The sequence below is a fragment of the Cherax quadricarinatus genome, chromosome 6 (assembly GCF_038502225.1).
Source record: "Cherax quadricarinatus isolate ZL_2023a chromosome 6, ASM3850222v1, whole genome shotgun sequence".
In the NCBI taxonomy this organism is placed as follows: domain Eukaryota; kingdom Metazoa; phylum Arthropoda; class Malacostraca; order Decapoda; family Parastacidae; genus Cherax; species Cherax quadricarinatus.
In genome coordinates this window covers 10,269,235-10,296,703 of record NC_091297.1, presented here as the reverse complement: position 1 = coordinate 10,296,703, position 27,469 = coordinate 10,269,235, and the positions used below count along the sequence as shown (strand labels likewise).

At 39.4% G+C, this 27,469-nt stretch overlaps 1 protein-coding gene across 1 annotated transcript in view; it reads right to left on the bottom strand.

Moving 5' to 3' along the window:
• LOC128693567 (peroxisome assembly protein 12-B-like) overlaps nt 1-25,475 on the bottom strand; it is a gene marked incomplete at its 5' end in the record, with an annotated part of 33,154 nt that extends 7,679 nt beyond the window's left edge. The window contains 4 exon segments of the mRNA XM_070080222.1: nt 551-645; nt 11,432-11,594; nt 16,256-16,390; nt 25,384-25,475. Of these exon segments, the coding sequence (XP_069936323.1) occupies nt 551-645; nt 11,432-11,594; nt 16,256-16,390; nt 25,384-25,475 (485 nt within the window).
• Between the last annotated feature and the right edge of the window lie 1,994 nt (nt 25,476-27,469).

Sequence of the window (27,469 nt, the reverse complement as noted above, 5' to 3'; positions counted from 1 at the left end):
TGAGCGTGTTTGATAGAAGTGAATGGAGACAAATGGTTTTTAATACTTGACGTGCTGTTGGAGTGTGAGCAAAGTAACATTTATGAAGGGGTTCAGGGAAACCGGCAGGCCGGACTTGAGTCCTGGAGATGGGAAGTACAGTGCCTGCACTCTGAAGGAGGGGTGTTAATGTTGCAGTTTAAAAACTGTAGTGTAAAGCACCCTTCTGGCAAGACAGTGATGGAGTGAATGATGGTGAAAGTTTTTCTTTTGTGGGCCACCCTGCCTTGGTGGGAATTGGCCAGTGTGATAATAAAAAAATATAATAAAAATATATATACAGTGGACCCCCGCATAACGATCACCTCCGAATGCGACCAATTATGCAAGTGTATTTATGTAAGTGCGTTTGTACGTGTATATATGGGGGTCTGAAATGGACTAATCTACTTCACAATATTCCTTATGGGAACAAATTCGGTCAGTACTGGCACCTGAACATACTTCTGGATTGAAAAAATATCGTTAACCGGGGGTCCACTGTATATACTGTATTACAGTTCTTACTTACCCTGAAACGGAGAGAACAGTGTCTTGCCTTCTTGTCTTAAGGCAGATTGGACAATCTTCAGTCTTTAAGCCACTAATTCTTTGTATTCCTGCAGTCTGAAATACATTATATATTACAATACTTTCTAAATTATTACATTCATTAGGAGGTGGGGTGGGGAAGGATGCACAAAAGCAATAGGGGGTCATACATCACCTGGGATATGGGAAGCAATCAGGTTCAATCTAATGAAGGGAAGGTCAGATCTAATCCCTTGGATTAAAAGCCCCTCCCAAGCATCATCCTTGAAGTTACTTCTAAATTATAATTTATACTGAATTAAATGAAAACAAATTATATGAGTATTTGCTACACTGTACAGTAATTTTTTTCTTATTCAGGACAATTTATACTGAGGGTGTCCAAATTAATGAATAATCTGAATAATAGTAAGGAATGGCTCTCCTATTCAGAAAAAAAAATCTAATGCATTTTTTCAAACAAAATTCTCTTTCTTCTGAAACTGTTGTTAAATTTTAAGAAAATTCTGAAATCTGGATTATTGTTATATTCAACAACATGCTCATTGGAGAAGCCAGGTATAGATACTCAAAAATCAGAGACAAAGGAATTAATGTACAATTGCTATGGATCCCATTACACACTGGATTACTCCATCATGATAAAGTTGGTATGTTAGCCAAGAAGAGTACCCAGAAGGAGAACGAAGAATATAACTTTGATATATGTGTGTCTAGCATTAGGAATAATATTAGGAGAGAAGTAAATAACGAAAATGATTGTTATAGGAATGCAGTTATAAGCTTGATAAATTAGACACATGTGCAACTCTTGGGTATCTTTATTAAGGAAACGTTTTGCCACACAGTGGCTTCATCAATCCATACACAGGAGAAGCTTGAAGAACAGGAGGAGAATGAGGTAATCAGTCCCTCAACCTTGAGTCGATGTGGTCAGTCCATCAATCTTGAATAGAATGCGGCATATTAGTGGAGAAGGAGCTTATAAACCGTAGGAAGGAGAGGTGCAGCAGTCGTAGGTGGTGTCACATTTGCCCAATGTGGAAGTAGGTCGTGCCCAAGGGTTAGGGATCTTAATACTTGGGAATTCTTCGCTTGCCTAACCCTTGGGCACGACCTACTTCCACATTGGGCAAATGTGACACCACCTACGACTGCTGCACCTCTCCTTCCTACGGTTTATAAGCTCCTTCTCCGCTAATATGCCGTATTCTATTCAAGATTGATGGACTGACCACATCGACTCAAGGTTGAGGGACTGATTACCTCATTCTCCTCCTGTTCTTCAAGCTTCTCCTGTGTATGGACTGATGAAGCCACTGTGTGGCGAAACATTTCCTTAATAAAGATACCCAAGAGTTGCACATGTGTCTAATTTATCAATGTGTCGGTTCTGTGAACCATTCATCTACAATCCTGTCAGACACTGCAACTTCTTGGGATCTTAATACTTGGGAATTCTTCGCTTGCCTAACCCTTGGGCACAACCTACTTCCACATTGGGCAAATGTGACACCACCTACGACTGCTGCACCTCTCCTTCTTACGGTTTATAAGCTCCTTCTCCGCTAATATGCCGTATTCTATTCAAGATTGATGGACTGACCATATCAACTCAAGGTTGAGGGACTGATTACCTCATTCTCCTCCTGTTCTTCAAGCTTCTCCTGTGTATGGACTGATGAAGCCACTGTGTGGCGAAACGTTTCCTTAATAAAGATACCCAAGAGTTGCACATGTGTCTAATTTATCAATGTGTTGGTTCTGTGAACCATTCATCTACAGTTATAAGCTTGAGTGGATCTATAACCCACTATGATAACATGAACATAGATAAGTATGTTTATGGAGCAATGTGCAATGTGAACAGACTGACTGATGTTGTAGTGGCCAGGCTTAGGCTTGGTTACAAGTACTTCTGGCAGTTTGGGAGACACACAGATGATGATCAAACTAAATGTAAATTATGTGATCAGGCATATGGTCACTCTCTTGAACACTATGTGCTTAATTGTCCACTTATTGAGGAATACAGAGACAGTATAATAACCTATGTGACATGTCAAGATATCTTATTAACCCTTTGAGGGTTTTCGTCGTACTAGTACGTTTTACGCGTAAGGGTTTTTGACGTACTAGTACGCATAAATTCTAGCGGCCTCAAATCTCGCGCGAAAAGGCTGGTAGGCCTAGGTGTGAGAGAATGGGTCTGCGTGGTCGGTGTGCGCGGTAGAAAAAAAATCTGGGACCCAGTGGTGCATTGTGGGAATGCCCTCTTAGTAAACAATGTCCACCATGCCTCGCGGTAAGAAGCTCCTCACTCCTCGGCGAATTGGGACACTTTTGTTCCCCAGTGACAGTTCTAATAGTGATGGAAGTGCCAGTGAAGATGAGTTTCATGGTTTTAGTGAGGTTTTGACCAAAACTAATGACCATAATATCGGTAATAGTGAAGAAAACCCAGACGACCCTCAGCCTTCCACCTCTGGTGCTGGGCCCTCGTGTTCATGTTCAGTTGTTCCAGAACCCAAGAGGAAACTTCTATTTTCCCAAATCCCAGACTCAGATGAGAGCATGGGTGATGATAGTGATAGTGAATATGAACTACAAGCTCTTCAAACTAGTTCCAGTAGTGATAGTGAAGTGCAATATTCCCCAGTGAAGCGTCAGTATATACGACGATATATGCGCTCTGGAAGTGTGCCATATGCTATTCCAAGGGGAAGGAGTGTATCTCGGAGTACATCCCATGGCTGTACAACAGGAACAGACAGTGAAAATGACGAAGATACTGTTGCAATTGGGATGGAAAATGTGCGTGGTGGTAGTGGTGCCGGCGGTGAGGCACCAGCAGTGGGCCATGCTGCCACCCACGCTGCCACCCACGCCGCTGCCTCAGCTGATCTAGAACAAAGGCCACCATCCCCCACTCCCCCACCACACCAGCCTCCACAACCACAACCTCCACAACCACAACCTCCACAACCACAACCTCCACAACCACAACCACCTGTCATTGTCCAGTACCCACCAGTAGACCGCACCTGGGATTGGCAGGAAGCTGTCAATTTTGTTCCAAATCCCCACCAGTTTGATGGCAGCCAAAGTGGAATACGGCCATCTTGTGCACTTGGGAACAATGCCACTGAACTGGAATGTTTCGAGTTATTCTTTGACGAACCACTGATGAAAAGTATTGTCATGGAAAGCAACACGTACTACGAGTACACCATGGCAAACACATTACTTTCACCAAAATCACGTCTACACCAGTGGAAGGAGGCAACTGTGGCTGAGATGTATCTTTTCTTTGCCACAATAATGCTTATGCCACATGTGTATAAGCACAAAGTGAAATCATACTGGTCAACAGACCCCCTGATTGCAACACCAGGTTTCAGTGATATAATGCCAGTGAATCGATTTGTGCTATGTTACATATGCTTCACTTCTCAGATAAAACCAGGCCTGACAGAACTGACAGGTTATATAAGATTAGGAATGTGTTTGTGTATCTGAAACAAAAATTCAGTACGCATTTTTATCCCTTCAGGAAGCTTGTAATTGACGAGTCTTTGATTCTGTTCAAAGGAAGACTCTCTTTCAAGCAGTACATACCAAGCAAGAGGAAACGCTTTGGTATAAAGTTGTTTGTGCTTTGTGATTGTTACAGTGGTCTGGTATTGGATATTATTGTGTACACTGGAAGTTATACATTGCAAAATACCAGGAAGTTATTGGGCATCTCAGGTGATGTGGTTCGAACAATGATAGAACCATACCTTGGTAAGGGGCATATATTATATACAGATAACTGGTACACAAGCCCCTCACTCAGTGATTTTTTGCGAGTGAACATGACAGATGTGTGTGGCACAGTGCATGCAAATCGAAAACATATGCCCAGGTTTGACACTGGCACTCGTAGAGGTGAGGTGCAGGCGTTTGCTGCCAATGACATCATGGCATTCCGGTGGCATGACAAACGAGATGTCACACTGTTGTCATCAATTCACCCTAATGAAATGGCAAACAGTGGCAGGCAGCATAGAGAGAGAAATGAACCCATTCTAAAACCTGCAGCTATGACTGATTACACCTTCAACATGCGTTCAGTGGACAAATGTGACATGCAGATTGGGTTTGCTGATTGTGTTCGCAAGAGTTATAAGTGGTACATCAAACTGTTTTTCCATCTTCTGGACATTTCCATGCTCAATGCTTATAATATGTATAAGATGAGCACCAGAAACAAACCACAGTACGGCGAATTCTGTTTGTCTGTCATCAGACAAATAGTATTCAAGTACCAAGGAACAGCACCTGCAATTGACCGCCCACCAAATTATCAACAACTACCTGCTCGTCTGAAGCATGGTGATCACTTCCTGGTAAAACTGCCTGCTACTGCTTTGAAGAAAAAGGCTCAGAAGAGGTGTTACGTCTGTGCACATACAAGTAAACGCCCACGACAACGCAGAGACACTCATTTTATGTGTGAGGAGTGCAAAACTCCACTGTGCATGACACCATGTTTCAAAGACTTCCACAGGCTGCAGAACTTCTAGAAACATTCCCTGTGACTGTATATGTGTATATAAAATATAGAAAAATAGTAATAAACAACATTTCATATCGTTTGTTTGTGTAAATATTTTCTGTAAACAAAATAATGACAACAGTGTTTATGCTCTTATTGTGTAGTATTGAAAAAGAAATAATTTACAAAATACTGATCATGTTGGCCTCAGAGGCCATAAAAGTTACTCAGAAAAAGAAAAATTGAAAAATAATTGAAAATAGTACATAAAAAACTAAATAGAAAAATACCGGGTGACGGCAGTCGGCGATGTTACCATATGTTGTTCAATTTTGGCAAATTTCACACCTCCATATCTCGGTAAGTATTGACGTTAAAATTTTTTTGTTTAGCCTATAATGTTTAGAAAAAAATACTCTATTTTTTCATAAGAAAAAATAATTTTTTTTTTTTTTTGAAATTTGGCCGACCCTGAGAACGAGTTTTGGAGAGGGCCTGTCGACCCTCAAAGGGTTAACCCTTTCAGGGTCCGTCCCATAGATCTACGGCTGGTCGGTGAGTGTCCAAACCATAGATCTACGCCAAAATTCTAGCGCCGTCAAATTTAGCGCGAAAGCGCTCATAGGCCTACATATGAGAGAATGGGTCTGCGCCGTGGGTGTGCGCCGTAAACAAAAAATCTAGGCGCCTGCATAGCATTGTGGGAACGCCGGCTCAGTCACCCTTGTTCACCATGTCTCGTCGCAAGTCAGCTCTCACTCCCCGGAAAATTGGGACTCTCCTCTTCCTGTCTGATAGTTCTGACACTGATGGAAGTGGAAATGAAGACGAATTCTACGGCTTTGATAAGTTAGTGACCGAAAATAATGACCAGGATATCGATAATAGTGCAGAAAACCCAGACGATCCTCGACCTTCTACCTCTGGTGTGGGCACTCGTGACTCACGGTCGGGTGTTCCTAAACGTAAGAGAAAACTAATATTTTCCCGTGGCCTGGCCTCTGACTTCAGTAATGACGATGATTCTGACGTGGATTGTGATTTTATTGCGCTCGACGATCATTCGAGTAGTGATAGTGAGGAAACATATTCACCAGTGAAGCGTCGGTATGTTCGCCGCCGCATGCGCTCGGGTAGTGTACCCTATGCTGTGCCCAGGGGACGGAGTTCATCCCGGAGTACATCCCGGAGTACATCCCGTGGCCCTACACCCGTTTTAGGTAGTGATAGTGAGGATGATGTGGCTACACTTGGCATGGATGGGCCACAGACATCAGTGGATGGTGTTAGTGGGGCTGGTGGTGGTAGTGGCACCGCCATGCGTGACTCGCTGTGCCACGCGGGAACCCATGCTGCTGACTCGTCAGTTCAAGGACAAAGCGGAGCGTCACCCACCAGCCCGCCACAACCACCCGTACAACCAGCCTATGATGTCCAGTATCCACCAGCAAACCGTATCTGGGATTGGCAGCAAAATCCCAATTTTGTTCCCAGCCCTCACCACTTTGATGACTCGCAAAGTGGAATTCTACCTACCTGTCCCCTTGGAACCACGGCCAATGAACTGGAATTCTTTGAATTATTCTTTGACCAGCCATTGATGGAAATTATTGTCAGGGAAAGTAATAAGTATTTTCAGTACACCATGGCAAATACGATCTTATCACCACAGTCAAGACTACACAGGTGGAAAGAGACGACTGTTGCAGAAATGTATTTGCTTTTTGCAACAATAATGCTTATGCCTCACGTCTATAAGCATAATATAAAAGCATACTGGTCCACAGATCGGCTAATTTGTACCCCATCCTTCAGTGAAATAATACCAGTGAACAGGTTTATCTTACTGTTACGTATGTTGCACTTCTCTGACAAAACCAGGCCTGACAGAAGTGACAGGTTATACAAGATTAGAAATGTTTTCATGTATCTCAAACAAAAGTTCAGGATATACTTTTATCCATTCAAGAATCTTGTAATTGACGAGTCTTTGATTTTGTTCAAAGGTAGACTGTCATTCAAGCAGTATATACCGAGCAAGAGGAACCGCTTTGGTATAAAATTGTTTGTACTCTGTGATTGTGACAGTGGCCTGGTGTTGGATATTGTTGTATACACGGGTAGTAAAACATTGAAAGATACCAAGATGTTATTGGGTATATCAGGTGACGTAGTGAGAAACATGATGGCACCTTATCTTGGTAAGGGCCATACATTATATACCGATAACTGGTACACAAGCCCATTACTCAGTGATTTCATGCGAGTGAACAAGACAGATGTGTGTGGCACAGTGCGTTCTAATCGTAAACATATGCCCAGGCTCAACGCAGGTGTTCGTGGTGATGACGTGCAGGTGTTTACTGCCAATGACATCATGGCATTACGGTGGCATGACAAACGAGATGTCACATTGTTGACAACCATTCACCGTAATGAAATGCAAGACAGTGGCAAAGTTGATCGAGTGACTAATGAACGTATTCGAAAACCAGTGACAGTGATTGATTATACACAAAACATGTGCTTGGTTGACAAGTGTGACATGCAGATTGGTTTTGTTGACTGTGTTCGTAAGAGTTACAAGTGGTACATGAAACTTTTCTTCCATCTCATGGACATTTCAATGCTGAATGCATATAATATGTACCAAATAAAGACTGGTAACAGACCACCGTATGGTGAATTTTGTTTGTCTGTTGTCAGACAACTCATAATGAAGTACCAGGTAACAACACCTGCAATACAACATGGTCCTCGAATTCATCACAATATACCCAAGCGTTTGAGAAGAGAAGGTGATCATTTCATAATACAGCTTCCTTCAACTCAAAAGAAATTTGCTCAGAAGAGATGCATTGTCTGTGCACAAACAAAACGACGGCAACAAAGACGCAAAGACACTCGGTTTATGTGTGAGGAATGTAAGGTGCCTCTGTGCATGGTGCCTTGTTTCAAGGAGTTCCACAAGCTCCAGCAGTTCTAAAACCATGTCCAGTGATTGTAAATATGTAAATATATGATAGAACATTAGTATTATACAATATTTGTGCATGTTTATTGTAATAAACAACAGTGGTAAACAATAATATGATAATAACTTTAGTGCGGTTATTGTGTTCAATACAGTGAGTTTATATATATACATTATATACAGTATTGGTCTCTCAGGCCCCAAATGTTAGTAGGAATAGAAAAAAATTGGAAAAGAAAAGAAAAAACAACTAAAACAACAAAATAATATAATACGCGTATGTGGAATTCGTCGATGTTGCCGCCACCACATCATTTTCTACAAACTTCTTGGCACTGTATCTCGGTAAGTACTGATCAGATTCTATTTTTTTTTTGTTTTATTACCTTCACAAAAATATGCTCTTTAATTCTGTAAGAAAAAATAATTTTTTTTTTTTTCAAAATTTCTTGGACACTGGTGCGTGACTTCAGATTTTGGCCTTGGACCCTGAAAGGGTTAATGAAAATAAGATACCAGATATACTAAGCAAATTTCGTTAATTTGCTTGTAACAGATAATTGAACTATAGATATGTAGATATAAATCCATATGTATTCCTGTTAACCCTTTGGGACCTAGTTCCTAGGCCTTTTGTGTATCCATGTGCTCTTGTGCTACCGTCCACAGGATGGATATGGGGTGCACAATAAACTAGCCACTTCGGTGGCAAAATCTCTACTCTGTTATATTCATAGAAAGTGCTAAACCCAAAATGGTCACACGGACATGAAAAATGGTAAAGAGGAAGAGGTGTTGCAGTTGATATAGGAAATTTGTGTTATGTACTGCTATACTGTACTCAGGTACATTTTCCTTTTTGCACTTAATGATAAACTTGCTTTCCACAGATGCTTCAACACTCCACCTACCTTCTCCCCTTTGTTTATCTTATGATTCACGTCATCTTTCATACATCCATCCTCCAAAATACATCCTCCTAAATACATTTAATTACTTTATACTGTGTCCCTGCAATCTAACATCTAATCTTTTATTGTATCGGCTTTCTTATGTGCATCAACTTGCACATTTCAATGTTCATTTTTAACTACCTTCATTTGCACCAACCTTCGCAACCACTATGAATCTTGCAACACTAGCTTACATCTTACAATCCCATCTAAAAACCCAGTCACAGAAAATTCACACATCCCTAAGGCCTACATTTTCTTAGAAAACAGTCCCATACACATCCTCATTCAAAACTCTACAGCCTTTAATAATCTACTATCTATTCCGTACACTAGTAGCATTGCCACACTCCTTTCCTTTCCACCCTCTCGTATGCCTTTTCTAAATCCATAAATGCAAAATACAGCTCCTTACCTCTATTTAAGTATTATTAACTTACTGTTTATCTTCCTTATTCTTCTGCACTCTTACTTCTTCTTAATAATATCCATTCTGGGACTACCTTATTTTATGGCGAACAAGACGCTCCGGTGGCAACGACACCCCTTGAATTCTGATTGACTAAATTTTGGAAAGAAAAGATAAACGGTCCTTTGGCCTCCAAGATGCTGGGTAAATTTTCTAACATGTCACCATTTCCCAAAGAGGAAGGGTGACCCAAAAAGAAAAAACTTTCATCCCCATTCAATACTTTCACCATCACTCATACATAATCACTGTCTTTGCAGAGGCGCTCAGATACGACAGCTCAGACATCCCTCCAAACTGTCAATATCCCAAACCCCTCCTTTAAATTACAGGCATTGTATGTATGTATGTATGTACTTACCATTTCCAAGATTCAAGTCCAGCTAACTGGTTTCCCTGAATTTCTTCACACAATATTACCCTGCTCACATTTCAACAGCTTGTCAGGCCCCAAACACCATTCATCTCCATTCACTCCTATCAAACATGCTCATGCATGCTTGCTGGAAGTCCAAGCCCCTCGCCCACTTATTTTGTGGAAAAAATAGCGTCTTCGACACCGTAAAATATGGTAACTATACTGTATACTTTACCCAGTATACTCAACACACTTCCTAGCATTTTTACTCACTCTCTTTCCCTCTATACAAAGAAACTATGCATGCTTTCATACAGTACATAAATTTAAGCACATATGCCAACCATTTCAAAACTAGAACCCCACCTGCTTTCAGTATCTCATCTATCCCTGCTGCTTTACCTCTTTTTATCCTTCCCACTGTTTCATCAACTTTCTCCACTTTTCTATCAGATCCTATGCCTATCTGCTCCACGCATGAAATTACTGCTTCCCTTTCATCATCATTTAAAAACCCTCTGAAAATAATCTCTTCATCTTTCCAATCTAACATTTCACCTTTTCATTCTTAACAGCCAATTCTATTTGCTCCCCAGGCTTTCTCCATTAATTAATCTGTCTACATATCAGCAAAATTTGCTGATAAAGACTAACTCATTTTGTCATTTTTGCTTGCTTTTTTTCTGTTCTCATCACTCATTAGGTATTTTTCTCTCTCCATGTATTGCACCTCGTGTATAATTTTTATTTTCTTAAAACATTAAATATACTAACTCTTCCTTGCCACTTTTTTTTTTTTACCACTTCATCCCTATTTCTGGATACACTCACTTTCCAATACATCATACCTCCACTAGCACACCTTTCTTTCAGCAGTTGCTCATACCATCCTTACTCAGTGACATCATTCTTCTTATTCATACTGCATCTACCACTAAAGGAATCTGACATATTATTCATAATTTTAAAAACATGTACAGGTACTGTACTGTATGTCAAAGTCAAATTTCATTTCTGAGAATTACAGGGTGCTGACTCCGCTCTGGTATTACACTGCTTGTAGCCTCCAAAGACAGATCCTTGTTATGCAAAGTATTCCATGCAAGCTAAAACTAGTTCTTAGGAATTAAGGTGCAGTAAACCCTTGATATAAATGACACTGATACAACAGACTTATTCAAATATAGCATTGGGCAAAATCCACTGGATAAATACTGTGTGTTTATTAACTGCCTTGCAAGATGACCTGTCCTCTTTTCGATGTTTATTACAGTATATCATAACTGTGTATAGAGCACTATATTAGGTATGTAGAAGAGTACTGACATGCCCTTTTTTTTTTTGTTATTCTTATTTGGCGAACCCTTGGACAATACCCTTTCCCCCATTAGTCTGTCGCTGCACAGCGGGGTCATTACAAGCATTAGGAAAAAGTCAGAGATTAGGACGATGGTAACACATCTTGAAAACTATATAATCATCCAGCAATTTTACTTTGAACATTAATGACAACACACTCAATACCTGCTACATGCTCCATAATATGTATGTTAAACTAGTAATCAACCTTAGGTGGTGGTGGGATGGGCTGATTTGTGAGGGATCTTGGGGTGTTACTGCTGGAATAAAACCAATCCAGAAACTGAAGGAAGAAAGCTGCTACTTCTAAGGAATTCATTAAGGAAGACCCAACTCTCTCAATCATCCAATGAGCAAGCTCTTGCAAGTTTCTGTGAAGAAAAACATTATATATAACACATTAACACTTTTTAAAATATTGTATTACCGTTACATTAAAAAATATAGCCTTTAACAAGATAATACTAACTGAATACAAATTAAATTGTATAAAGTCTGTATATATCTTTGGTCTCACAAATATGAAATCAACTTACATTAAAAGTAATTTTTTTTTTCATCAAACCAATCCTATTCCACTGAAACAGGGTGGCCTAAAAAGAAAAACAAAAGTTTTTCTTTTTAACTTTAGTAATGCATACAGGGGAAGGGGTTACTAGTCTCTTGCTCCCGGCATTTTAGTCGCCTCTTACGACACTCGTGGCTTAGAGGAAGAATCCTGTTCCACTTCCCCATGGAGAAAAAGTAATGTATATTTAATTAAAATGTCCATGGAGGCCAGGAAGGGAATATATGAGTGTACAGTAGTACCAACACTTATATGGATGTGAAGCATGGGCTGTGAATGTTGCAGCGAGGAAGAAGTTGGAGGCAGTGAAGATGTCATGTCTGAGGGCAATAAGTGGTGTAAATATTATGCAGAAAATTCGTAGTTTGGAGATTAGGAGGAGGTACGAGTTTACTAAATGTATTATCCAGAGGGCTAAGGAGGGGTTGTTGAGGTGGTTTGGTCATTTAGAGAGGAAGGAGCAAAATAGGATGACTCGGAGGGTATATATATCTGCACCTTCTCCCTCCATCCTAGGAAAAGATGGAAGGAGCGGGTAAAGGAGGTTTTGTGTACAAGGGGCTTGTACATATAGCAGGCATGTGTGAGCATATTAGATAGGAATGAGTGGAGACTATTGGTTTCTGGTACCTGATGAGCTGTTGGAGTGTGAGCAAGGTAATATTGTGTGAAGGGATTCCGGGAAACTGGTTAACCGAACCTGAGTCCTGGAAATGGGAAGTACAGCACCTGCACTCTAAAGGAAGAATTTAGGATATCCTATCTGCTGTTTGGAGGAACATCTGAACTGTTGTATCTGTGCACCTCTGGAAAGACAGTGATAGTGTGAATGATGGTGAAAGCGTTTCTTTTTTGGGTCACCCTACCTCAGTGGGAGAAGGCCAAATTAAACCAGTATTTTAGTAAAGAGTAGCAAAGTACAGCCATTCAGTAAAAAATTATTTCACTGATCTTTGTACTAGTACAATAAACATCCACTAGACCCTCATTTACCAGATGTCTTATAAAATGGACAAAAAGTGCTGGCCAGTCGAAGGTTCAACATGTCTTGGGGTTCCAGTTGAAATACACCATGTTTATTTTTTACTTAGCCAGGTTCTCACTTAAACTCTGCTTATTTCTATTCTTTGATCATTACCCTATTATGTTGATGCACAGGCACCAGTTGTAGCTTGTGATGTCTCTCAGTACAGGTGTCAAACTGCTTCCATGGTGCAGACATCCTACTTTCACCTTTACTTCCTGGATATTTCTTCATCCAGTGTTGTGTAGTTGGGCCTTTGAGGGTTCTCTGGCTACTTTGAAAATTCATGGCAGCCCCTAATTCTCTTCATGATTATCTCTAAGGAATAGCCATCTGCTTTGTTTAGCATACAGATCTTGTAATGACCATGATGACTGCCTGGACTGTACATCATTAGGTAGGATGACAAAGATGATCCCATGTATCAGAAATCTTCCCTATGAGGATAGACTGAGGGCCCTGAATCTGCACTCTCTCGAAAGGCATAGAATTAGGGGGGATATGATCAAGGTGTATAAATGGAAAACAGGAATAAATAAAGGGGATGTAAATAGCGTGCTGAAAATTTCCAGCCAAGACAGGACTCACAGCAATGGTTTCAAGTTGGAAAAATTCAGATTCAGGAAGGATATAGGAAAGCACTGGTTTGGTAACAGAGTTGTGGATGAGTGGAACAAACTCCCAAGTACAGTTATTGAGGCTAAAACGTGTAGTTTTAAAAATAGGTTAGATAAATACACGAGTGGGTGTGGGTGGGTATGAGTTGGACCTGACTAGCTTGTGCTGCTGGGTCTGGTGCAGTGCTCCATCCTTGAGTGGAGATGACCAGACTGGGTGGGTCACTGGGCTAATCTGGGGGAGGGGGGACATGGACCTGCTCCACATGGGTCAGTAGGCCTGTTGCAATGTTCCTTCTTTCTTATGTTCTTAGTTTCTGTAAGTAATAACAACTTAAGTCTGCCATCTGGGTACAGTGAGTGCTCAGGTGTATTCTGCAACCCCTACATTCCTGCTCCTTGTCTTCCTATTCTGATTAGATGATAATGATGCTTCTCACAGGTGCTTCTCATGGAATAGGTCTTTATAACTGGACCTTTCTGTACTGGGCTTTGCCCTATCTTGTACTGTAGTGTAAACTGGCTACCTTCTCCGGCTGGCCGGCACCCTCCTGATGAGCATAAATCACGGTAGCTTCAGTATGTTAGCTAGTTCTTCTGTCTGCCAAATGTTTAACTAGCTTGCGCCTCATTTTATGTCAAGCCCCGCAGGTTTTGGTAGCCACACACTTCTGCATCTGGTGTCAACTATTCACCTCAGATAATGGGAGGTTTACTGCCCACAGTGGATGAGTTTGTTATGTCAGCAAGAGTGTTGTCTTATAGTACAGTAAACCCTTACATAACACATGGGTTACATTCCTGAAAAATAAGTGCATTATGTAAAATAATTATTATTACTATTACAATCAAGACTAAGTGCTAGACCCACAAGGGTCATACAGAAAGTAAAATAATATTGCAAGAAGAGTAGGAAAAAAAAAGGGGAGTAACGTTCCAAACACATACATTTGCCGAATAATTTCTTTTTATTACTGTACTAGGTATATTAAAATGATTACAGTATGACTTATCTTACAGTCTGGTCATGCTACTGGACTGAAGTGAACAGTTGTGGTTGTATTGTGGTGATTAATAAGAATGTTGGTAACTAATGGCTGCATTTTTTAATGCATCTTGGGTATATTTTACCCTGCAGCACTTTACAGAGCTCACCAGAGCATCTGATGTTATGAACACAACATTTCTTAAAACCTTCAAATTATTCAACACTGAACATTCATTGTTATGAAGACACTCTTTACCTCACACATTGTTTATAGTATGACAGGATCTTGTGCTCATGCATTCAGTAACTTTTCTTTCTTATTTAGCTGTAGAGACCTCTTCGACATAATTTTGAGGAAGCTTACTTTTTTTTCACTTTGAAATGTAAAAAATGGCTGATTCACTTGTGCAAAATTCACAGGCAATTTTCATGACATGTTCATCACCTAAAAGCATTTGTAACACTTTATTTTCCTCAACAAATTAACAGACTCATTATTAGTCTTCTTAGCATCTCCAATATTACTAATATACCATTTGGATGCCATGGTTAATATCCAGAGATCAGATATACTACTGATGAAAATATCCAAAATAGCTTGATGCACATAGTGAGGCATAAAACTCTGCATCAACTGTAGGTGGAATGGGTTGTCAGTGAGAGGGAAGAAGTTGTGTATCATGGTATGAAGTACCCAAATTTTATGCATAACATAATGCTAGGGAGTAGTACAACATTTTGTGTGTTGAGTCTTTAATACTTTATGGCTAGTAATACCAAAAATTTTTAGTCATATTCCTTAAACTGTGTTGCACAATAATGTGCAGTGTAGTCTTATTATGAAAGAGTTTACTACAGTTTTCTGGTCTTCACATGTATGATGTGCCTATTTCTCTACGTCAACAAATCTGGTGATGGCCTCGCTGCCTGTCACCATTTGTGAATCTCTGAACAGAGTTACTAGCATTCTAGAAAACTGGATCCCTCATCAACTATTACTGTGGCGGATGCAGGCTGGCTTTTACCAGCCTACGAGGTTTGGTACCCACAACCTTTCCTCTTTTGCACTCTCTTGGCCGATGCCTCTGCTTCTGGATAGGGGTTGTCTTGGACGTATCCTCACAGCTCACAGGGCTATGGTGCCCTTATCTGCTTTAGTTTTCAGATATGAAAGGCTGTCAAAGCCATACACATTTTAGATGTATACTAGGGTCACCTGCTGGCCCTGGCTCACCTTCATTGCCCCAGCTTGAGGGTGCTTTCCTTCCTTTTCTTCCTCACAGCAAATATCTTTTGTGCTGAAATAAATTATCATTCCTTTGCATCTACCTGGGTGCCTCAGTGACCTGTAACAGCCCTGAAATATAACTTGTTGTGCCACCTTCCCAGGTTGCAAAAGTAGAAACTTCATCTGGTGGTCTAACATTTCCTGCTAATGCACTGACGTGCACACTGGATATGAGCTTATGCCAGAAGAGCCATCCACAAGATAATATATACAGTACTGGCATCTATGATGGAAGATTTCTTTCCAACTGGCAATGTACACATTTCCTTATTTTGCTGCCTACTTCCCTGTTGAAGGACATGATCTCTCTCCTTCCTCAGCTGCACATTTCCTGTGTTATCTTTGTTCCATGGTTTTTCTCTACAATGCTGTATGTGATTGTGATATAGGGATCTCTCTTGTGCTGTAATACATCTGTGTTCATTATACCTACTCTCCAGCCCTAATGCTAGCTCTGGCACCTTGTCCTTCACCCTCAAGAGCATATTCCAACTGGATACCAGTTGCAGAAAAATATCTTTCAACTTTTAAAACGGCTTTACATTACCTGATACTCCTGAATGATAACATTTTTTCTGCTCTCATATCAATAATTTCATAGTCTTCCTTATCAAGGTTTGCAAGACGAACTCCACACATCAGCAGTAAGGGACTATGAAACCGACTCTTGCCAATCAAATACCTGGAAAAATTTATTTCTGTCATTACAGTATTTGTCACTAAACAGAAAATGTACATCACAAACATTCTTGTTACTATGACAGATAAATTTATCATAAGAATCACTTTGCATAATGCAACTAATTTAACATGGAGTTTCAAACACTTTTTTCTAATATATTTTTATTGACTGACAATGGGTGGGACGGTTCTTAACCAAAGTTAAGGAAAGTTAATGGAAAAACACCTTTAAATTACCACAACCATGAAAGCCACTTTGTGCAATTACAGTACAAAGACAGACTGAATAGAAGGATAACACTAATATGCAGAAACTATTGTTAAAAAAAAAAACAGTACATATTTCTATTTCTGAACAACAAGCAAACAAGCTGGTTACTTGTGTATAAAGTACAGTATACAAATACATTGATATATGCCAGATAAAATTAATTTAGAGGTTATACAGCCTCTCCTCACTTACTGACATAGACGTTTACCTACAACTTGGAGTTATGATGGGCTCTTCGACGAGTCGGTATTGTATGGTGTATGAGAACTTGGGTCGTAGAAACGGGCAGCTCAGCGTCTCAGCGTCAAGCATCTCAATCTCCTTCCTACAGCCACTCAGTACACTAGCTTGCACAGTCTCCAAGACTACATATTTGTACAAATTTGTACTTTATTGTGCACCCCATAGTACAAGATAGAGTTAGAAGTGCAGCAGCACTTGGAGGAGGAAAACTGAAGTACAAAAGAAGTTCACTGTCAAGGGGTTAGCTGGTGTCTTCGTCTGTGTGTTTACATTCTCTGCGTCTCTCGGCAGTTTAAGAAATGATTAAACTCAGTGAACAAGGTATGTCGATGGTAATAATAATCACTTTTTTTTTTTCAAAAAGTCGGCCGTCTCCCACCGAGGCAGGGTGACCCAAAAAAGAAAGAAAATCCCCAAAAAGAAAATACTTTCATCATCATTCAGCACTTTCACCACACTCACACATTATCACTGTTTTTGCAGAGGTGCTCAGAATACAACAGTTTAGAAGCATATACGTATAAAGATACACAACATATCCCTCCAAACTGCCAATATCTCAAACCCCTCCTTTAAAGTGCAGGCATTGTACTTCCCATTTCCAGGACTCAAGTCCGACTATATGAAAATAACCGGTTCCCCTGAATCCCTTCGCTAAATATTACCCTGCTCACACTCCAACAGATCGTCAGGTCCCAAGTACCATTCGCCTCCATTTACTCCTATCTAACACGCTCACGCACGCTTGCTGGAAGTCCAAGCCCCTCGCACATAAAACCTCCTTTACCCCCTTTACAGCATTTAATAACTTACCACCTATTCCATATACTTGCAACATCTGCCACATTGCTCCCCTATCCACTCTATCATATGCCTTTTCTAAATCCATAAATGCAATAAAAACTTCCCTACCTTTATCTAAATACTGTTCACATATATGCTTCAATGTAAACACTTGATCTACAAATCCCCTACCCACTCTGAAACCTCCTTGCTCATCCGCAATCCTACATTCTGTCTTACCTCTAATTCTTTCAATTATAACCCTACCGTACACTTTTCCTGGTATACTCAGTAAACTTATTCCTCTATAATTTTTACAATCTCTTTTGTCCCCCTTCCCTTTATATAAAGGGACTATACATGCTCTCCACCAATCCCTAGGTACCTTCCCCTCTTTCATACATTTATTAAACAAAAGTACCAACCACTCCAACACTATATCCCCCCTGCTTTTAACATTTCTGTCATGATCCCATCAGTTCCAGCTGCTTTACCTCCTTTCATTCTACGTAATGCCTCACGTACCTCCCCCACACTTACATTCTGCTCTTCGTCACTCCTAAAAAATGGTATACCTCCCTGGCCAGTGCATGAAATTACTGCCTCCCTTTCTTCCTCAACATTTAAAAGTTCCTCAAAATATTCTTGCCATCTACCTAATACCTCCCTCTCCCCATCTACTAACTCCCCTACTCTGTTTTTAACTGACAAATCCATACATTCCCTACGCTTTCTTAACTTGTTTAACTCACTCCAAAATTTTTTCTTATTTTCATTAAAATTTCTTGACAGTGCCTCTCCCACTCTATCATCTGCTCTCCTTTTGCACTCTCTCACCACTCTCTTCACCTTTCATTTACTCTCCATATACTCTGCTCTTCTTATAACACTTCTGCTTTGTAAAAACCTCTCATAAGCTAACTTTTTCTCTTTTATCATACCCTTTACTTCATCATTCCACCAATCACTCCTCTTTCCTCCTGCCCTCACCCTCCTATAACCACAAACTTCTGCCCCACATTCTAATACTGCATTTTTAAAACTATTCCAACCCTCTTCAACCCCCCCACTACTCATCTTTGCACTAGCCCACCTTTCTGCCAATAGTAGCTTATATCTCACCCGAACTTCCTCCTCCCTTAGTTTATACACTTTCACCTCTCTCTTACTTGTTGTTGCCACCTTCCGCTTGTCCATCTACCTCTTACTCTAACTGTAGCTAAAACTAAATAATGGTCCGATATATCAGTTGCCCCTCTATAAACATGTACATCCTGGAGCCTACCCATCAACCTTTTATCCACCAATATATAATCTAACAAACTACTTTCATTACGTGCTACATCATACCTTGTATATTTATTTATCCTCTTTTTCATAAAATATGTATTACTTATTACCAAATCTCTTTCTACACATAGCTCAATTAAAGGCTCCCCATTTACATTTACCCCTGGCACCCCAAATTTACCTACTACTCCCTCCATAATTTTTACCCACTTTAGCATTGAAATCCCCAACCACAAGTATATATATAATCATAATTAATAATAATCACTCTAGAGCACTTTATATGTTATACATATTTCATATAGGTTTGGTAGCCGACATTTAAAGAGCTCCAGAGCAATTATTATTACAGTGGAACCTCAAATTTCGAACTTAATCCGTTCCAGGAGCTAGTTCTAAATTCGAGAAATTTGAAAATTGAAGCAATATTTCCCACAAGAAATAATGGAAATACAATTAATCCGTTCCAGAAACCCAAAAATATTCACAAAAAAATACATTTTATAGAGATTAATTATAGTTTTATATACACACAACAAATATAGTGTACAATTATGTATTAATAAATTTAAATAAACATATAAAATAACATTTTTACTTACCTTTATTGAAGATTGGTGATGGCATCTGGAAGATAGGAGGAGGAGAGAGGGAGTTGGGGTTAGTGTTTAGGAAGAGAATCCCCCTCCATAAGGACTTTAGGTATCAAAGCCCTCTCTGGGGTTACTTCCCTTCTCTGTCTTTTAATGCCACTAGGACCAGATTGAGTCACTGGACCCCTGTCTCACAAAATAACTGTCCACAGTCCTCTGTTTCTGGCACCTCTGTATTAGTATTTCCTTCTTCACATCTAAGGTGTTTTTCACTTTCTTTACCACAGGGGTACCACTAGCAAGTTTCTTTGGGCCCATGGTAGCTTATTTCACAGTCCCACAAGCACTAAACACAATGAATTAATTGTAAAATGTTTGAATGAGAGCACAGGTTAGTGTTCACTCAAGCATCAACAAAGCCAGACTGGCTCATGGCGCCTGCGCGGGGACGCGGACAGAGCGGGCTGGCGGACAGGTCCAGTACCCGGCAGTTCAAAAATAGGGGTGAGTTCGATAATAGGTACAAAGTTGGTTTGAGAAAAGCGGTCGATTTTCGAAGAGTTCGATAAGCGATACGTTCAAAATTTGAGGTTCCACTGTATTATTATTATTATTATTATGATTATTATTTTATTATTATTATTATCATCATACCTTATTCACTGAGTTTAACCATTTCTAAAGATGCCATGAAAAATGCAGATAATGTACATATGAACACACCAGCTAACCCCTTTACTGTGAGCTTCTTTTGTACTTCTTCTATTTTCCTCTTGTTTTTCCTCTTCCAAGTGCTGCTGCACTTCTAACTATCTTGTAGTATGGGGTGCACAATAGTTAGAAATGCAGCAGCACTTGGAAGAGGAAAATGGAAATACGTACTAGTACAAAAGAAGTTTACTGTAAAGGGGTTAGCTGGTGTGTTTGTCTGCGTGTTTACATTCTCTGTCTCTCTAATGGCAGCTTAAGAAATTATTAAATTCAGTGAACGAGGTATGCCAATGGTAATAATAATAATTAATAACAACAATCGCTCTGGAGCACTTCAAATGTCAGCTAAAAACCTATACGAAATATGTATGACGTATAAAGTGCTCCGGGGCAATTATTATTTATTATTATTATTATTATTAATTATCATTATTATTATTACCTTTGACATACCTTGTTCACTGAGTTTAATCATTTAAGATGTCATGAGAGACACCAAGAATGTCAAACACAAATGAACATATCAGCTAACCCCTTTACAGTGAACTTCTTTTTGTACTTCTTCCATTCTTTGTTCTTCTTCCTCTTTCTACAATAAATACTCATCTCTTGCCCTACGTTAATGAGTGTACTGTATACGCATTGTATTGCTACAATAAATGCTACTCACCTCTCACCCTACATTAGGACTACAAATATTTTTAGGTAAGTAATGAGTGTATTGTATGATTTTTCTTTTTGTTTTCTTTAATATGTAAGAATTAGGCAAATTGAAATAAAGTTATAAAGTTGGCATTTCCTTTTTATTTTTTTCTGTTTTTGTTTCTAATATACCTACCGTCCAACTTACGACCTGCTCGATATACGACCATTCGACTTACGACCTTGTTTTCTATGCCAAATTTCTGGGAAATAAACAAGTGTTTGTGTTGTACACAGTGTTCATCCTAAACCTTACAATATAAAATACAGTACTAACAGCATAAAAAGTAAAGTAAAAACTGAAATACCAAAATAAAACAATAAAATAAAGTCATTACAAAAATGTGATGTTGATATTCAGTAAGGTTTGACTTACGTCCATTTCGACTTACGACCGGTTTCTCGGAACCAAACTCGGTCGTAAGTTGGATGGTACCTGTATACATATTTAATTCACCATCTGGCATCGTTACAAAGTGGATGGAGCTATAGCAGAGAGGGAGAAAGCCCGAGCAGTGTCTCTTAGTAACTGATGAGTCAGTATGACACACAGAGCGGTGTGCCTCATTGCACTATAAAATATTGTATAATTATACTATTACAGTGGACCCTCGACCAACAATGGCATCGTATAATGTTAAATCCGACTAGCGATACATTTTAACGCAAAAATTTTGCCTTGACTAGCGCTAAAAAACTCGACCAACGCGATTCCTTCAGTTCGAGACGCGTCCACGTGTGGTCTGAGCACGCCTCACTTGTCCCGTGGGTGCCAGTGTTTACAAGCCAGCCACCGCGGTCGCATCCAAACATACAATCGGAACATTTCATATTATCACAGCGTTTTTAGTGATTGCACCTGCAAAATAACTCACTATGGGCCCCAAGAAAGCTTCTAGTGCCAATCCTGTGATAAAAAGGGTGAGAATTAGTATGGAAATTAAGAAAGATTTTGAAGGGTTTGGGGCTAACCCTGAGATGCCTATGCCAGTTGTGGAATCCATTGTGCCTATTCAAAGATTAAGGAAATGTGTGCAAAGTGGGTTGAACTGCAAACCTTTATGGATAAAAATCACCCTAACACAGCTATTGCAAGCCGTGCTGGTGACTATTACAATGACAATGTTATGGCCCATTTTAGACAAATCTTAAAGGAACAGGAGGTACAGAGCTCTAAGGACAGATATGTTGTGCGACAGAGGTCCAGTGACTTTCAAGCTGGTCCTAGTGGCATTAAAAGAAGAAGGGAAGTAACCCTGGAAAAGGACTTGACACCTCAAGTCCTAATGGAAGTGGATTCCCCTTCTAAACACTAACACCATCCACACTCTCCCCTCCTCCCATCCTATCAATCATCACCAGATCTTCAATAAAGGTATCATGTAATTGTATATGTCTTCTTCAGTTTGTGTGCATTAAAATTAATATTTCATGTGGTAAAAAAAAAATTTTTTCAATACTTTGGGGTGTCAGGAACGGATTAATCTGATTTCCATTATTTCTTATGGGGAAAATTAACTCGACTGATGATAATTTCGACAAACGATGAGCTCTCAGGAACGGATTAATATCATTGGTTGAGGGTCCACTGTACTATCAATAAAGGATATCTACCTACTATATTTATTCCAGAATAATATTAGGCATAACATAAATAACATAGAAGCATGATAAAGACACCATTACAGAAAACATTATGTGCCTGAAGGGTAACTATAGAAGATCACTCTTATCTTATGCAAAGCCTGAAAAAAAAGCTTGATTTTCTCAAAAAAATCCCAAGTAATCAGCTATGCACTCGTTTCCTGGAATATCTTGGAAGTTGACCTATTTCATGTTGTATTACCATTAATAATGAATGGATTGAAAGGATTTTCACAGCAAACACAAAACTGAATGTCTTAATTTCGGGTGGTGACATTTTTGAAGTACAGTACAGTGGAACCTTGGTTTTCGTTCGCCCTGGTTTTCGTCGAATTTTGTTTTGGATGACTTTTTTCATCAAAATATTGTACTAGTTGTCGATCGTCACCTTGGTTTTTGTCCGACGTACCAAACGTGTCTGCTAAACGCGCCCACACAAAGCATCCTCTGCATGCATTCTGAGACAGTCTGGCTTTGTTTATCGTCGAGTGAACATTACCCTGTGCCTTCATATGAAACATTTCGTATAAATCAATTGTTTTTTGTGCTTGTTTATTGAGTACGACTGCTAAATAAGCCACCATGGGGCCAAAGAAAATTCCGAGTCCAAGCCCTTCGATAAAGAAGGCAAGAAACACGATAGAATTCAATGGTGGTAGAGGGTGGTAGTGGTTGTGACGGTGGTAGAGGATGGTAGCGATGGTGGTAGAGGATGGTAGTGATTGTGATGGTGGTAGAGGGTGGTAGTGATGGTGGTAGAGGGTGGTAGTGATGGTGGTAGAGGGTGGTAGTGATGGTGGTAGAGGGTGGTAGTGATGATGGTAGAGGGTGGTAGTGGTTGTGATGGTGATAGAGGGTGGTAGGATAACCTCTCCTCCCTCTCCCCTCCATGCAGCCAAAGAATACATTGATAAATTCAAGGAGTACATAGAGGCTGAAGGATTCCTTCCCCAACAAGTCTTCAAATGCAACGAAACAGGCCTCTTTTGGAAGAAAATGCCAAAGAGGACCTACATCACGCAGGAGGAAAAGGCACTGCCAGGACACAAGCCTATGAAGGATAGGATAACTCTCTTGTTCTGTGGTAATGCTAGTGGGGATTTCAAAGTGAAGCCTTCACTGGTGTATCACTCTGAAAATCTCCAAGTGTTCAAGAAAAATAATGTCAACAAGAGTCTTCAATAAAGGTAAAACTGATTTAAATGTTCATTTATCCATTAAAATTAGTGCTTTATATTTATTTCTCATTGTTTTCTGTATGTAAAACTATAGTTCTCTATAAAATGTATTTTCTGTTAATATTTTTGAGTGTCTGGAATGAATTAATTGGATTTACATTATTTCTTATGGGAAATATTGCTTTAGTTTTCGTTGAATTTGGTTTTTGTCAGACTCCCTGGAACGAATCAAAAATGAAAACCAAGGTTCCACTGTATCAGTAAGGGTGGTTCCTTGATTAGCAACAAATTCGTTCACCGATGTGGTTTTAGGAACTGAACTCCATCAGTAGTGAGGAGAGGCTGAATTCATAAATAATTAACTGCCTATGGGCAAGTCTGAATATGTTTTAATATCTTCACTACAGTAAGTGCCAGTTTACAAAGTTTACTGCATGGAAATTGTTGTTCCAAAGAGAAATAAATATTGTGAACCTATAAAGCATTTTTTCCCTTGAAAAAATACAATATAATTTTTTATTTACTAATACTGTACGTATTTATTTCTCTAAATCTTCAACGTCCTGCTTCAACATAGGGGTATACCCTTCTTAACTTGCCCCACAAAAATATTGAAGTGTCCCTCTAATAAAACAATTCTTTGTCTACACCAAACACTAAGCATGATGAGTCAGAAAATTGTAATAAATGACTGCAACTTTTCAGAGGAATGCAAGACATTTAACTGGGTAAGACAGAGTGTCAAGCTGCTGCTCTAGCAACTGGGCTGTGTAGACTACAGTAAGAAATTCTACAACCAGTTATTTGCCTAAATTTCTACTACAAAATTTTCCAAAGAACAATGTCAGACAACACAACTGATGAAAGTCCTAATGCATTATCTGCAAGCTGAAAAATCACATCAGTTGTAAATTTTCAAGGCAGTGACGAGTCAAACTGGGGCAAAGCAAGCTGTCTTTCTAGTAACCTGTCCATGAAACTTGCATAAATTCGGGAGGTTAGTAGAGATCCTTAATTATGACTCAATGATAAGTTTTCTTGGTAAAAATTTGCAGTGACCAAAATGCATCTGTTTTTGTTAAGTCACTTAACAAGCTAAAAAAAAAAAATTAGATCAAAGCTATATATATTTAGGCTATTACATTTTCTGTCAACACACTGGTTGTCTCCTACCAAGGTTGGGGGGGAGGGTGATGATCCAAAAAAGAAGAAACACTTTCATTCACCATCACTCACTCCATCACTGTCTTGCCAGGGGCTTGCCTATACTGCAGTTCAAACTGCAAATATCCCCACCCCTCCAGAGTGCAGGCACTGTACTTTCCACCTCCAGGACTCAAGTCCAGCTAACCGGTTTCACTGAATCCCTTCATAAATATTACTTTGCTCACACTCCAACAGCACATCAAGTCATATTACATTTTATTTTCTCTGAATTTACATTTATATGCTCAATCATATTAATGTCCACAGAAAGGGAAAAAATAAATTATTTCTTTTTAGCACTGTTTTCTTATTAAGCAAATATTAATGACTGGGATGGTCATAATATTGTAAACGGCTATAGCAGAGAGTTTACCTGACATAAAATAATAGAGTTAAAAGCTCCCATGAGAAATGGAGTGCAGGCCACAGTTTCAGCACCAGCTTCTGCAATTTATTTCTCCAGCCCTGAAACAAAAATGTTAAATTTTGCAAAACAGGAGATAGCTAAGTATTTCTTTCTTTCTTTCAACACACTGGCCGTATCCCACAAAGGCAGGGTGGCCCAAAAAGAAAAACGAAAGTTTCTCTTTCAAATTTAGTAATTTATACGGGAGAAGGGGTTACTAGCCCCTTGCTCCTGGCATTTTAGTCGCCTCTTACAACACGCATGGCTTACAGAGGAAGAATTCTGTTCCACTTCCCCATGGAGATAAGAGGAAATAAACAAGAACAAGAACTAGAAAGAAAATAGAAGAATACCCAGAGGGGTGTGTATATATATGCTTGAACATGTATGTGTAGTGTGACCTAAGTGCAAGTAGAAGTAGCAAGACATACCTGAAATCTTGCATGTTTATGAGACAGACAAAAGACACCAGCAATCCTACCATCATGTAAAACAATTACAGGTTTTCGTTGTACACTCACTTGGCAGGACGGTAGTACCTCCCTGGGCGGTTGCTGTTTACCAACCTACTACCTAGGATAGCTAAGTATATACAGGAAGGCCCCGCTTTACGGCGTTTCACTTTACGGCGTTCCGCTAATACGGACATTTCAAATTATGACCAAAACTCACTATACGGCTCCCCCCACCTGACTTTCTAATACGGTCACCGTGCCCCACCCTGTTTGTTTACATTCTCCATGAGCTCAGTAAGCACTAAGTCTCTCCATTTTGTCTGGAAACTCCAAAATTTCAAATGTTTTTAAAAGTTATTTCATATTTTATATATACTCTGATAATTACTTACTTACTCCTGACCCTACATTAAGACTACAAATATTTTAAGGTAAGTAATGAGTGAACTGTATATACATTTTATCGCTCTGGGATGCTTAAATATTATAGAATAGTATGTGTGGGTGGGGTGGCCTGGTAAGGTAGCCTGGCTTATTACAATACATACCACACTTGATTTCTTACAATAAATACTACTTGTCTCACCCTAGATTAAGACTATAAATATTTTAAGGTAAGTAATGAGTGCACTATGTGTGTATTGTACTTTTTTATTGTTTTTTGATGCCTGGTTCTATTGCTAACTTAATATATGTTAGTGTAAACTTGTTATCTAGTGTTTGTATGCATTTGTAAGTGGAAAAAAAGGGTGTTCCACTTTACGGCGGTTTCCGCTTTACGGCGGTAGCCTGGAACCTAACCCGCCGTATAAGTGGGGCCTTCCTGTATATAGATAATGCATGATAAGTTATTATCAGGTTTTTGTTATGCAATATGAACTGGAAAGTAATGTTACCAGACAAGTGGGTTGTAACCCCACTCAGATTAAGAGGTTTTCCATATAATAATTATATGAAGTAGTTAAATTAAAATATGATGCCCTATCCCTATGAATGCTTATTCTGCCTAACTTGGATCAAGCCAGGTGACATGCTTGGCTTGGCTGAAGTGAGAGAAGGTGAGGTCCCCAGCCTAGCTAACTAACCTCCAGACCTACTGAGATGGTTCACTTACTAACAAAGAATAATAATAATACTCCATGAGGAAGTGGAGAAGAATCCTTCCTCCGTAAGCCATGCATGTTATTAGAGACAACTAAACTGCTGGGAGCAAGGAGCTAGCAACCTATTCTCCTGTATAAATTACTAAATGAAAAAAACTGATGACAGTTCCCTTTTTTTGGGTCACCCTGCCTCAGTGGTAGACAGCCAGTGAGTTAAGAAAAATTAATAATAATACAAAGAATAATAATAATAATCATTATAGACTTGTACTCTTCTCAATGTTTATTACAAAACATGCTGTAATATTTTACCCATATTAAGTACAGTGGTACCTCGAGTTACGAACTTAATTTGTTCCAGAAGGCTGTTCAAGTGCTGATACTGAACGAATATATTCCCATAAGGAATAATGTAAATTAGATTAGTCCGTTTCAGACCCCCAAAAATACACTTACAAAAGCACTTACAAAAATAAACTTACATAATTGGTCAAG